This window comes from Ascaphus truei, chromosome 4 (assembly GCF_040206685.1).
Source record: "Ascaphus truei isolate aAscTru1 chromosome 4, aAscTru1.hap1, whole genome shotgun sequence".
Taxonomy (NCBI): Eukaryota; Metazoa; Chordata; class Amphibia; order Anura; family Ascaphidae; genus Ascaphus; species Ascaphus truei.
The window spans coordinates 78,776,173-78,790,819 of NC_134486.1; the positions used below are offsets into that span (position 1 = coordinate 78,776,173).

Genomic DNA, 14,647 nt, shown 5'->3' on the forward strand with positions numbered 1-14,647 from the left:
GTGCGGCGCGAAGAAGCGCGGACTGGATCTTGATCCATGACTCCTGAAGAGTAGTTACCCGTTCATCAGCTGCCGGCACTCCTATCGGAATGTTTGAGATTGGCAGTCGACTCGGGTGGAAACCATATATCACAAAGAACGGGGTTTCGTGCGTGGATTTATTATGAAGTGAATTGGTTACAAATTCTGCCCAAGGTAGCAGGTGAACCCAATTATCCTGGGAATCGGAAATAAAACACCGTAGGTATTGTTGCAGCGTTTGATTTAGTCTTTCAGTTTGCCCATTAGTCTGGGGGTGATAGCCTGACGAGAAGGATAGCGCGATGCCAAGCCTCTTGGAGAAAGCCGCCAAAATTTCGATATAAATTGCGTGCCTCGGTCCGAGACTATGGATGTAGGTATCCCATGGATGCGAAACACCTCCTTGGTGAAGATATCAGCTAGGGTGGGCGAGGAGGGAAGTCCTTTGAGTGGAACAAAGTGGGCCTGTTTTGAAAAACGGTCAACGATGACAAAAATGGTATTCATCCCTCTGTAAGGGGGTAGATCCACAATGAAATCCATTGAAATATGTGACCATGGACGTTCAGGTACTGGCAAGGGCATGAGCAAGCCGGAGGGTCTTTGATGAAGAGTCTTGTTTTGTGCGCATACTGGACAAGCACTAGTAAATTCATGAACCATCTTTGCCATATTAGGCCACCAAAAAGTACGCTTGATAAGATCCAAAGTTCTTTTGAAGCCGGGATGGCCGGCTGAACAGACAGAGTGGCCCCATTCTAGTATCTTTTGATGAAACCTGGGTGCGGCATAAAGAGTTCCTTCCGGTACCTCTAGACCACTCAGAATTTGTGTTTGAGCTTCAACGATCTTTTCGAGAATGTCAAAAGAGTTGGCGGAAATTATAAACTTAGAGGGTACGATAGTTTCAGGGGTTTCTTCGGATCTTTCCTCAGGAGAAAATTGTCGGGACAAGGCATCAGCTTTTGTGTTCTTCGAACCGGGAATATAAGACAGAGTATAATTAAATCTTGAGAAAAATAGTGCCCAACGGGCTTGACGAGACCCCAGACGACGTGCATTTTCGATATAAAGAAGATTTTTATGATCAGTCAATATAGAAATAGGTTCGCGGGAACCTTGCAGGAGATGTCACCATTCATGTAAGGCCATCTTGATAGCCAAGAGCTCTCTATTGCCAACATCATAGTTTTTTCAGCGGGCGAAAACTTCTTTGAAAAAAAACCGCATGGATGAAGCTTATCTTGAGGGAAGAATCTCTGGGACAGGATGGCGCCTGCACCACAATCAGACGCATCAACTTCTAAAGTAAAAGGAAGACTAACATCGGGATGTCGCAGAATGGGTGCCGAGACGAAAGCTTGTTTCAGGGCTTCGAAGGACGAGACGGCCTGCGGAGGCCAAACAGACGGGTCAGCTCCCTTCTTGGTAAGGGCCGTAATGGGAGCCACAGTGGTAGAAAAATTTCGGATGAATTTTCTATAGTAATTGGAGAAGCCCAAAAACCGCTGCATGGCTTTGAGAGAGTTGGGCAGAGGCCAATCCAAAACAGCCTTAAGTTTTTCACGGTCCATTGAAAATCCTTTATCTGAAATTATATAGCCTAAGAAGGCAGTAGAGGTTTGATGAAAAAGACATTTCTCGAGCTTAGCGTAGAGGTTATTGACACGAAGGCGAGCGAGAACGAGCCTGGTATGCTGACATGATCTTGAAGATTTTTAGAAAAAATTAGGATATCGTCCAGATAGACGATTACGAAAGAGTTGAGTACATCACGGAAGACATCATTCATCAAATCCTGAAAAACAGCAGGAGCATTGCATAAGCCGAAGGGCATTACAAGATACTCGTAGTGGCCGCTTCTGGTATTGAAGGCAGTCTTCCATTCATCGCCTTCTCGGATGCGGACAAGATTGTAAGCTCCTCGGAGGTCTAGCTTGGAAATTTTTTTTGCCCCTTGAAGCCTATCAAAAAGTTCGGAGATCAACGGAAGGGGGTATCGATTCTTGACTGTGATGAGATTGAGCCCTCTGTAATCAATGCATGGTCTCAGGGATCCGTCTTTCTTTTTGACAAAAAAGAAACCGGCACCAGCGGGGGACGAAGAATTACGAATGAATCCTTTTTCAAGGTTTTCTTTAATTTATGCTGCCATGGCTTCAGTTTCAGGGAGAGACAAGGGGTAGGACTTACACTTAGGAAGAACAGCGCCGGGAACCAGATCAATGGGGCAATCATAAGGTCTGTGAGGAGGTAGAACCTCCGATTGTGTCTTGCTAAACACGTCGATGAAATACGCATATGCTTCAGGAAGAGCGGAATCATTAGCCGGGGGCGTTTCCACTCCCGCGAGGACTGTGGTAGGAGAAATGATCGGCAATAGTGAGGCGTCGGACTCTGGCTCCCACTGAATTGTCTTGCCATCCCTCCAATCAATGCGTGGGTTGTGCTGCTGTAGCCAGGGTAATCCTAGGATAACTGGAACGGCAGGAGAGTGCATCACGTCAAAGGATATTATTTCGGTATGAGTACCGGCAGAAAGGGTGAGAGGAAGAGTCTCTAACGTGATGAAGGCAGGTTACAAAGGACGACCATCAATAACCTCGAGGCCAATCGGCGATTTCTTTGCGATGAGCGGAATCTTGTTATGAGTAGCAAAATCTTGATCCACAAAGTTACCACCGGATCCTGAATCAAGAAAAGCAGCGGTGGTTACGAGAAAATTCGGACCTTCAAGCGAGACTGGAAGCATAATTCTCTTGGGGAGTTCCTCTTCAGAGATAGGGTGAGAAGATATTGACCCCAAAATGAGTCCCTCTTGCCCCATTGGTCGTGTTTGTTCTTTGGGCCTTAAAGGACAAAAACGTACCGTATGCTCAGGAGATCCACAGTAGTAGCAAAGGCCCTCATTCCGTCGACGAGCCCTTTCGGTAGTCCGGTCAGGGGTTCTATCGGCAATCCTGTCGGTATTACGGAACTCTTGACTGGCAATCTGCATGGGTTCCACAGCGTCTAGAACAGGGCGAATAGCTGGGAAGTACCTGGGAAGAATAGGTTCAGAAGAGAAAATTCTGGGACGCTGGCGTTCATGACGGCGCTGTTGAAGGCGCTGATCCACTCGTATGCATTGTGCGATCAATTCCTCCAATCCCTGGGGCCTAGGCTGGACTGCAAGTTCATCCTTTACAGAGTCGGACAAACCTTGCCAAAACACAGCAATAAGGGCTTCTTAGTTCCAATGCGTCTCCGCCGCGACAGTCCGGAATTCCAATCCGTATTTGGCTACGGACCTACGACCTTGAGACAATTGAACAAGAGAAGAAGCGGCCGTATCACTGCGGGAGGGAATATTGAATACCTGCTGGAATTCTTGGCGGAAGAGCTGGTAATCCTGGGTGATTTCCGCACGCAACTCCCAGATGGGAGAGGCCCATGCCAAGGTGTCCCCTGTTAAAAGAGAGTAAACATAGGCTACATTGGTGCGTCCGGTGGGGAACAGGCTGGGAGAAATCTCAAACTGTATTTCACATTGGTTCAAAAACCCACGACAGGCTAGAGGGTCACCCGCATATGCTTTAGGCGTAGGAATCCTGAGTTCTGATGGCCGATTGCCACCCTACGCTGCTGGGGCCGGAATAGGCTGGGAGAAATCTCAAACTGTATTTCACATTGGTTCAAAAACCCACGACAGGCTAGAGGGTCACCCGCATATGCTTTAGGCGTAGGAATCCTGAGTTCTGATGGCCGATTGCCACCCTACGCGGCTGGGGCCGGAATAGGCTGTAGTGAAAGCTGGGAAAGCTGGTGTATCAGGCTTGTGATCTGAGTTCTCAAAGTATCAATGCAAAGCGCAAGTCCCCTGATTACTTGGCCCACCTCAGTCAGGTCTGTTTCTGTTGGGCTCTGCATATTGTCACGCTGTGCAGCCCGCAGACCAGGCCAGTCCCCTGTACTGAGGTGGGATGTTGAATATACACACTGACAGCAGAGGGAGCGGGACTGGGATGTGGTTGTAGCGTGGCCAGGCCTGGGTTAAGATATAGAATAGTCATTTGTACTTGCCGAGTTCAGGAGTATAGAGAGTTCCGTAGTTAAATCCGTTTCCGTGTCCAAGGGTCTGAGAGGTAAGAATCGTGATGGGTAAGCCGAAGTTGGGAGCCAGGGAGGTAAGTCAGACAAGCCGGTTCAAATCTGTAGGAGTAAAGACAAACAATAGCACGACACAGTTTCCAGGCTACACAGGAAGCAAGGAGCTATGCAGAGCAAGGAAGTGAAGGCAAAGCAGGATATTTAAAGCGACAGTGACCAATCCGGACGAGGGGCATGGCGGAGGCGTGTCGAGGAGCTGCTCGTGAGTGGCTGAGAGACCAGGAAATAGCAGGGCACAGCTGAGAGTCTGTAACACCAGCGCCAGAATCCAAGATGGCGACGGCAGAGTTCAAGGTATGCACTGGGCGGCGGCATGGGTAGCGACGGGGGGCGGGGGCAGCAGCCGCTGCAGTACTGGTAGTGGGTAAGGAGGGGTCATGCCGCAGGGGATGTGGCCCCCGTTTCCTTACAGCAATGTTTCATTTATTAATCATTCTATTTATTTTGCAGATTTTTTTTAATGTATGTACAGTATTGCTTTATTTCTATGCCTGAATTTCCGGTACCTTATCTATATCTTAATACTTAAATGCAGTTTCTAAGTGATTTATTGGCTACAGATTTGCACAAAAGGTGCTCAGTAGTAACCATAATAGTAACAGTAACAATAGCAGATGTTAACTAAATGTGTTTTTTATCCACTGATAACGATTTCCGGACTACTTTGCTAGATTATATTATGACAGTATTTTCATGTTCACTCATATGAGCATATTGTGTGGTGCAATGGTCAGGAGAAAGTGGCCTTACAGTAGAGGTCGTTTATAGCAAAGGTGCGCATGCGTGTACTCACGCTCTAGTGCGCATATATCAATGGATTTACGGGCTTGGTGTTCGCATCAGTGAGAACAAAAGTTAATACAATATTGCATATTATATTTACCTTCCTTGGAAACCTTAAACATAAAAACAATGCTTTAAGTAATCAACAGACGTACTCAACAGACTGCGCATGCGTGTACTCACACTGTAATGCGCATGTATCAATGCATCTACGGGCTGGCTATTCATGTCATAACAAAAGTTAATAATACTGTATATTATTATATCATATAAACTGTACATTATTATATCATTAAAAACCCCGCCAACTTCACAGATGATACTGGGACAGGCATCCAGAATTAGCCATAGATTTAAAATCATGTTGAGATTGTTGCTTATAGCAGTCAGTTAGATCCCAAAAGGTATATTCATGTTGGTGAGTGGGTGGATGCTGTTCCTGTTGATACTCTTGAAACTCATGAAACTCACATTGTGGCTCATCAGATGGTGGCTCATTGCAAGATTGTTTTGTAAAATTATTCAATGTTTTAGTCTCGGTCCCGATCCCACTTCTTGCTCGTATCCTTCTCTTTTTGCCATGATCAAACATACCGGCACATGCTGGCAGCAATGACCAATAACCCTGTTTAATCCCTGTACATAGCGTTGTGCGAACAAAGCAATAATAACTTGACAAAACACATCGAACCATGTTCTTCCATCCATGGCCAGGTGAATCTTTGTAGTATTCACAATCGCAAATTATATAGTCATATATTTCTGATACATTGGCTTTCTTATTTGCTCGATCATTAATTGCTAAAAAGATAATATATGCAAAACTATATTTTTGTCTCGTAGAAGCACATGACATACAGTATTGCTAAAATTGTCCCCTATTCTCCTGTAAAGTGTCTCTGCAAAGTGTCTCTGTACTGTATCTGTGTGCCCGAAAAGCAAAGTGAAAAAAAAATTTGGTACAAAAATACTGCAACAAAAACTCAACAACTCAAATTTAATAACGCTTAGAGTGCTTAATGCTAAATAACAATGGGTTCTTGTAAGATATTATGGACTGTAGCATCAGAAGACAGGCACCTGTTCTGCGAATTGTAAATTGTGGTGCTGAACATCCCCCCCCCACCTCCCAAAGGCAAATAAGATCACTTTGCATCTGCCGAATAGGTGAAGAAATATAAACAAACAAATCCTAATTTCGCCTGACATACCCCTGTTAAATACAGGTGTGAATAACAACACGAAGAGTTGCCGAGAGTTAAATGTTATTGATTATATCTTTTGTTGAGGAAAGCCAGAAAAACAAGGCCATATCTGTAGTTACAGTATAACCACAAACGTGGTTGAAGGTCTAGCATTAGCCATATGGGACCTACTGTACTGTACAAGAAGTTACTTAATCCGTAACTTGTTTTATGACTCCTAACTATTGTTCCATCAAGTACCATTAGTTACATAAGAAACTCTACAGGCAGATATAAATGTACAGGCATTCATAAGCTACTATGGCATATTTTCAACCCTTGAGATATTATATATTGGGGACTTCCAGTCATTTTATAATCTAGGATTTATACACAAAAATGTGATGATGTGAAAATTGTTTGCTGTAGAGTAATTTTAAGTTTTGTTTTTTTACCCGTAGAAAAATTCCTTCAAATGGAAAGTTGATTCTTACGCTTACGACTGATGCCTGTGAAGGAAAGGAAAATTTTGTTCGCTACCTTGAACATGTTCAAGCGGTTATAACTGTGAATTCTACGAGGAGAGGAGAATTGAACATCAACATGACATCACCAATGGGAACTAAATCTATTTTATTGAGTCGTCGTCCTAGGGATGATGACTCAAAGGTGGGTTTTGATAAATGGCCATTCATGACAACACACTCATGGGGGGAAGACCCAAGAGGGACTTGGGTTCTTGAGGTTGGTTTTGTTGGTAGCATGCCAGAGAAAGGTGTTTTAAAAGAATGGACTCTGATGCTACATGGGACTCAAAGTGCCCCCTATATAGACCAAATAGTTAGAGATTACCAGTCTAAATTAGCTATGTCCAAGAAAGAGGAGCTGGAAGAAGAACTGGATGAAGCTGTCGAGAGAAGTCTCAAAAGTCTATTAAGCAAGAACTAGCACTATTCTGCATGTCAAACTCATGTTTTTTTTTTCTTTTAAAGTTTTTTCTGCATTCCTTTCTACTGTACCAACCACATTTCTGTGCTTTATCTAATTGCATCTCTGTATCATGATTTAGAAATCTTTATAGGCATCAATTCCTTTATTTGGAATCAAATAAATCTATTTTTACAGTGAGAGCCCAAATACCATGAACTGAAAATGAACATGTAGAATTTGTGACAGTGTATTTTTGTGTCCTACAACATATCTTACAAAAATAGACATGTTATCACTCTTTATTTTTAGAAAAACAAAACAAGGGGATATAAAGTTATAAAGGGGAAAAACATGGACCTAGGATAACTTTTTCATAATGAAATATGTTCATTGTTTTAGTGGAGATTCTTTACAAATTCTCAACAACAACAAAAATAATTTTGATAGTACAAAGAAACTAGCCCAAAGACATTTGTTTATTTTTTAATCAACTAACTGCCAGCTGTGCAATAAACATATCGGAATACGTAAGAAATTTTTATTTTATAGGAGCATGGTAGCAACAAATGGGAAGTTATTAAAAGCACAATATATTTTTCTTCTGTACCTAATTATGAAAGTAAAGTTCCATTTGCATACAATCAGCACAGTAAAATTAAACATTGTGTGACTGTACTTAGGCAGTGTATAACATATGTTTTATTACAAGGAAGCCAATCATGTCTATTGTTAAAAAAAAACCATATGGTATATTCAAATCATATTTTTAAAAGTGGAAAAATGTAATTTGGAGATCTAATAAAAAAAAACAGAGGATATGATTATGTATATGGGTGTATGTATATGAAGGCACACATACAGTAGAAACACACATGCACAGGATAATGTTCAGTTCACAAATGTGCATGTGTACTACAGTAACTAATGAAACAAAGATTAGTCATTTATGAAATCATCATCTTCTGTATGGAAAGCCTTTGACTTAAAAACACCTTTGTGAAAATTTCAGATGACCATGTACAGTACATTAATTTGCATTGCATTCTTGTAATCATGCAGTTCTATGTCAAAACATTAAATGTCTTATATAGCAACAATTTTTTTAAATGTTGGTTTATATTTCTTAGATATTATGGCTACTTTTCTGGAATTTAAATAAACAAATATGCAAATTAATTTGCTACATTCAAATGCCCTTGATCTTTATGATGAATTTAGTATAACTGTATTTCTAAGCTATAAAGGAAGAACAATGTAAAATATTCTAGTGCATTATAAAATGTGAGTTTATCATTAGAGTACAAATGACCTACATAAAGTTATATTCCAAAATGTTTTGTTACAAGTAAATAATATTTCAGTGTATACCTATTTAGTGTTTTCAACACATTATAATCAAATTAAAGAAACAGGTTTTTAACGGCAACAGTTTTTATACCAAGGTCATGATTATGTATAATAATTAATTAAATCCTGACTGTAACATAATCAAGAAGGACATTCATTTATTATATTATCAATAAAATACTATAGTATTTCTATAGGACTTGAAACATTGATAGAATTATGACTACCAGCTAAGCAAGCAGGGTTAGTATTTACTGTAATACATTTACTGTAGAGCCAAGATTAATTACTGGTGTTAGACATTAGTAAACCTAAAGTTGTTTTGTGGTAGTTATGATGTTCATTATTATCCATTATTATCCATGGGTAAATAATATTAATGGAGAGGTCGTAGGTCCATGATAAATTATATTTGTTTCCTAATCCAAGGTTTTTTGTTTTATTTGGTAGTACTGACTGGGGGATTTTCGGACTATATACCAGCAAGCATATGGTCAAATAAGCAGGAGTGCTAACTTACACTTACAGTAGTGATAAACCTGACTATGTAAAGATTTCTAAGTTACAGTATCTGTAAGGGGTACTGTATGTGTTAGTAAGACATAAGGCACTGGGTGTGTCATTTAAAAAGACAATACTCTTGTAATTGTGTTATTTCTCATTTACACAAGGGTACATATAAAATTAATCAGACCATTACATTTTGCAACCATTTGGTGGTTTTCACAACACAATACACTTTTACTGCTTAGATTTTCTAAGTAAACTAAAGATATAACTGTCATTATTTCAGTGGTGTGGGATGTATTCTTAAATCATTCAGCTCTCCAAGATTTTAAATGAACAAACCACATCCAATTAAAAATAGATTTATTTAATTGTTCATGCATTAAATGTGTGTGCTCCCCAAAATTTATATTTCATGATAATATATATGGAATACATATCTACTACACATTATATTTTGATTTTTAAGTTACTCATTAACGTAAAAAATATTTGATTGCACAAACTTTTATGAACTCTGAGAATTATGTATTACCTCCAAATTATAGAAGTAGGAACAGAGATGGAGGCACTCCAGTGGTCTTCCAAAGATCATAAGTTTATTACAAAACTGTCAACGTTTCGGTCTGCTTGCAAATCTTTGATAAAGGTTCGAAAGCAGACTGAAACGTTAGCCTTTTGTAATAAAGTTATGATCTTTGGAAGACTGCTGTAGTTCCTCCATCTCTGTTTCTGCTTCTATGATATCGGATATCATGCGGTGCACCTGTGGCATTTTATGTTCTGGTACATTGAGAGCACCTTTACTTGGACTATTACCTCCAAATCACCATTTTCTCTTAGCTAAATCTAAAACGCAACCATTTTTTATACTGAATCATGGTTTTGGGGGATTTTGAGTCTGTCCATTTTTCCTTTCCCAATCAAATGTGGTGCCCAACAGATGGTACTGTGTATTGTGATTTTCCCCTTGAGTTCAAGAATATATAACATACAAAGTACAGTACACTTTCAAGTCACAGGAGAAAATAATACCCAATCCTTTCACTGTTGGTGTGGTCCACAATACATTACAAAGCAATACTTTGCAACCTCACTAGAGATATGCCAATGTCTCTAAAGTTTTTTTCTGTTTTATTCTCACATTTAGAATTTGTATGCAAACATTTACATTGCTCAGAATGTTGCCAAAATTCTCATAGAATTTCATCAATGTTGAAAGAATGTTGCCAGAACACCTGGAGATATGTGATAGCAGAGGTTCCCAGAATCTTGTTTAGTTCAATGCTACAGCTGCTGTCCTGAGTAGGAAAGGTTGTGGGTTCACACCTCAGATGTGCTCCATTTTTAGCACTGGCATCTCTCCCTAATTTATTTGGAGTGAGGTTGGGGGGGGGGATATACAACTGGAGACACTGCTAAGTTGGAACTCCCCCTCTCTCCCGGCCCTGAACATGACAAATTGCCTGGTTTGGCAATGACAACTTTGGAGCTATGAGAATAGTTTCTTTAGAATTAACCATAGAAACCTACATTTTGACAAATCCGTTGACCTTAGCAATTATTACAGCTGATACAAATATTGTTTGTTGGAATTGATTTGGAAAACCTTCAAAAACTGTGAAATTTAGGAACTAGGATGAGGCGATATTGTATTTATCCTAAGAAAGATAAAGGTAATTTTATTAACATCCATAGATATTTTTTTTAAACTGTATTAGGAAAATAAAGACACATATATTAATAGCCATAATAATGCATGTGTACAGTAAGTGATTTCAGAATTTTACTTAAAATAGCACTGGGTTTGCGTGACAGAAGGGAACTATAAAATTGTGTTTTGGTTATGATATCTTATAAGATAAACAATCAATTTAAGCTAATATATCTTGTCCTAAACCGGGTTCATGATCTAATTAAGCATTCATGTTCCATGTTATTATATGTTCTTGTACTTCAGAACTGGGACAGGTTTACTGCATAAAATTAAAGTTTATATTTCAAATGATGTATGTGAAAAATAGATACACTATAAGCAATATAAATATTATAGTATACATAATATATACCTATTTACAAAGGTTGTTATAATCTGTGGTATTTGGTAATTATTTTAAGTGTGTAATGCTGTAAAGTTTATTTATTTTTATGTCTGATGAGAAATATATATATAGATAAGAGTATAATGCAAAATAAATAAAATACTATGTCCTGCTTCATACTTGAACAGTTCCATGCTTACATCAGAATTTATTTATTACTATTTATTAGGGCACATGAATCAACCAATGTTTTGGCTCCGTAGCCTGTTTTTTTCTTTTTACATGCCTAAGCCTGGGATCCCCCTGCAATGGGACAACACCAGTCTTGCCTTTAAGAAATGTGCTATTGTTGGTACTTTTGAAAAATAAAAATGAATAAGGTGAGCATACTGTAAGTACTGTATGATGTTTTCCGTTCTCTTCAGCGGTGGTCTGCTGCAGATGGTGGTTATTTATGTACCCGAGGTCAGGAGCTGACAAATTCTCACTGATTTTTGACATAGCTTCATTTATTTGCATTCCGTCACACTCACTTTTAGAGCCAGTGCAGCCTGAGACTTCAATAGAGTTTTGCCTGTACAGTCAGGTCTTTTTAGTTAAAGTATTTGAAGGTCCAGAACCTCCAAATCTTACCGATTATGGGCCTTGAGATTGTCATCTCAGCATGAACCAATAGTTAAAAACAATTAAATAGTAGTGTCTCCAGTTCAAGTAATAACTAAGCAAAACACATGTATTGGTGATTCCTGATTTAAGGCATGCAATAGGACAAATATTAGGGCCCTGGGTAAATGCATGCAACAATTGCTGCAACATTCTGTACTGTAATACGTCTCTGAAGTGTTCGTACAGCACATTAATTGGTTGGTAACATCCATACTGCCCAGTTTCCCCTTTGTTAAAAGTTTACAATCTACTGACCAGGATCTAGATGGGCATTGTTTTCTGGATGTTTGAAAGAAAATTCAATGCGCTCTAAAGTGGCACTATAATAAACAACAGAATAAGTGACTTTAAGTGATATTGGTGATGTAATAATAAATAATTCTGATAAGTTCTTGGATGATCTACAAATCTCAAATCATGGATTTCTTCGTCTGTCAGGGTAATTCTTTGAGTGGAGGTTGATTGAGTCGCACAGTGACTTCCAAGTTCATAAAGTAGAGGGAATAAACCACAACCTAGTACAGCTCTGTGATATAGAGTAGGGCAGAGAGAATGTGACTAATACTATTCACACTTGGAAAGTATATAGTACACAATAGAAATACAATCATTGTTTCTAATGAAAACACTGGACAATTATTTCAAATAGCTTCTTAAAGATGGAGCAAAACAACACAGTAATGTAAATCTATGTTTACTAGAGACACACAGGTGGAATATCGCACACATGAGAGGTCTTTTAAAAATAAGCCTTTTGGGTTGTTTATATACAGCACATTCCAGCCGCCTTGTCTCCCGTTTAACAGAATGGAATACGGACGCCATCAGAGAGCCGCTTCTACACTGCAGTTTCCCTTCCACGCTAATTCAGCCAGCCAGGGAAAGATAAATGGCCGCCAACACTGGGTACAGAGTCCTCAGTAGTTCACAAATCCTATGTGTTTCACCAAGAGACTGGCTTCCTAGGGGATTTGTGAATTTTGTCCCATGCTCATTCTTTTATACACCACTTAGCAGAGTTTCTAGCCAACCAGGAGGCTAATAAGAACATTTCAATAGGCTTAGAGACACACTCAGTTTCTCTACATTTTAAAACATCCGTGAGTCTGGCCCTAAGGGGTTAACCTTTAGGGGAATCCACTGGGCTCTTCCCTAGTCGAGAGGGGTAAATAGAGTTTAACATCTAACCCAAAAGGAAACCTATTGGATATTTAAATTGGGCACTCTTGTTCCCACTGTACTCAATGTTGATATTGATTAGAATTTGTTTATCCAACAAAAGGAACTGTGGGTAAGGGGGGGGGGGGTAATGTACAGAGGGAAATAATGCAATGCAGATAGAACTGACTCATCGATTTAAAAGTTAATTTCATTTTTTGTTTGTCATTGTCTAAAGTATATGTAATTTTAATATATTATTTACTGGTTTAGTGCACTGTTACAGTAAATGTAAAGGAATATTACAAATCACTTTAAACTGGTATTTTGTGGTCTTGTTGAAATGTAATATGTTTTGTTATGGAAAACACAATAATATTTTCAGCGATAAAAAAAGAATTTGTTTATCAGCTATATATCAATTCATCCTTTTGTATATTTTATATTTTAAAATGAGTACCTTGTGTGTGAATCTTTTTTTTCTCCCTGTTTTTCAGATCCAATCAAGGGTTAATGTTATTATAGCATTCATAGGTTTTAAGTAGATTAATTACAGTATTTTTGTTTTTAAATATCCAATAGTGCTAGCAATACAGTATGTGCTATTTTTAGATTGTCAGCTGTAATAATGTAATTGTGTATACTAAGTATTTTCTTTGTAATGTATAAACTGTGTTATCTATTTTAATGTTCAAAGTATAATTCGTAACTTCCATCTAAGGCACCATGTGATATGTATATAACATATTACAATAATTATCTTTCTTACTAGCTAGTAACTCTGCCAAGTGGGGTATAAAAGAATGAACACGGAACACAATTCACAAATCCCTACGAAGCCAGTCACTTGGTGAAACACGTAGGATTTGTGAACTACTGGGGAAATCATATCTAGTGTCGAAAGCCATTTAGTCTTACCGAAATAGCTGGATTAGCGACAAGGAGAACCTGCAGTGTACAAGCAGCTCTCCGACGATGTCCGTATTCCACTCTGTGAACAGGAAACAAGGTTTCTGTGGTGTGCCGTATAAACGACCCAAGAGTCTTCTTTTCAAAAGGCTTCCTGTGAGTGCAATATTCCAACTGTGTCTCTAGTAAATATAGATTTACACTACTGTGTTGTTCTGCTTCATCTTTCGGAAGCTATTTGGAACAATCGTCCAGTGTTTTCATTAGAAACACTGATTGGCACTTGTATTGTGTACTATATATACTGGCGACACACTTTATTCGAGCTCGGCTAGTCCCACGAATTCGGGTATACCCGGGTGTATTGAGGTTTGTGACTGTTTTCTGCCCGAGTGCATTGAGGTATTTTCCAGGCAGGGATTGAAGCATTTTATTCCCGCTGGCTGCAATACTGCACAGTATATATATATATACTGCATTACAATTCATGAATTTATGCCATCTGGTAGACACGCGAAGCATTGCAGCCTATTAAATCCTAATCATTATCATTTAACAGATCAGCCGCCCGTCAGCCAGGCATGAACCCAGGCTGGGAAGGCAAACGCAACGGGGCTTGTCAGAGGTGAGGAGCGGCGCATTCCAGGTATCTGCCAGGTACATACTGGGTATTTGCTCGAATAAAGTGTGTCGGTGCAGTACTCACCAAGTGTTAATAGTATTAGTCACATTCTCTCTGACCTACTCTGTATCACAGAGTTTTACTGTGTTGTGGTTTATTCCCTCTACTTTATGAACTTGGGAGTCACTGTGTGCCTCAACATCCACACAAATAAATGTTTTCTGAATACCAGAAGGTAGCAATTTTATTTTGAAAAAAAAAAAACTTCAAAGTATTAAGTAAAACAGAACGGATAAAGAAAGGCACACTGTAATGGAAATCAATGAAAA

The 14,647-nt window shown here is 39.2% G+C and overlaps 1 protein-coding gene across 4 annotated transcripts in view; it reads left to right on the forward strand.

The window, feature by feature from the left end:
• The window catches only part of PCSK2 (proprotein convertase subtilisin/kexin type 2), a 196,957-nt gene extending 187,420 nt beyond the window's left edge, over nucleotides 1-9,537 (forward strand). Inside the window, exon 10 of one of the 4 annotated variants that reach the window (XM_075596079.1) lies at nucleotides 6,599-9,537. In XM_075596079.1, coding sequence (XP_075452194.1) covers nucleotides 6,599-7,085 — 487 coding nt within the window. In that variant the 3' untranslated portion in view covers nucleotides 7,086-9,537. The remainder of the gene's footprint in view (nucleotides 1-6,598) is intronic. The other 3 variants (XM_075596080.1, XM_075596077.1, XM_075596078.1) reach the window with 3 other exon arrangements.
• Nucleotides 9,538-14,647: the final 5,110 nt, after the last annotated feature.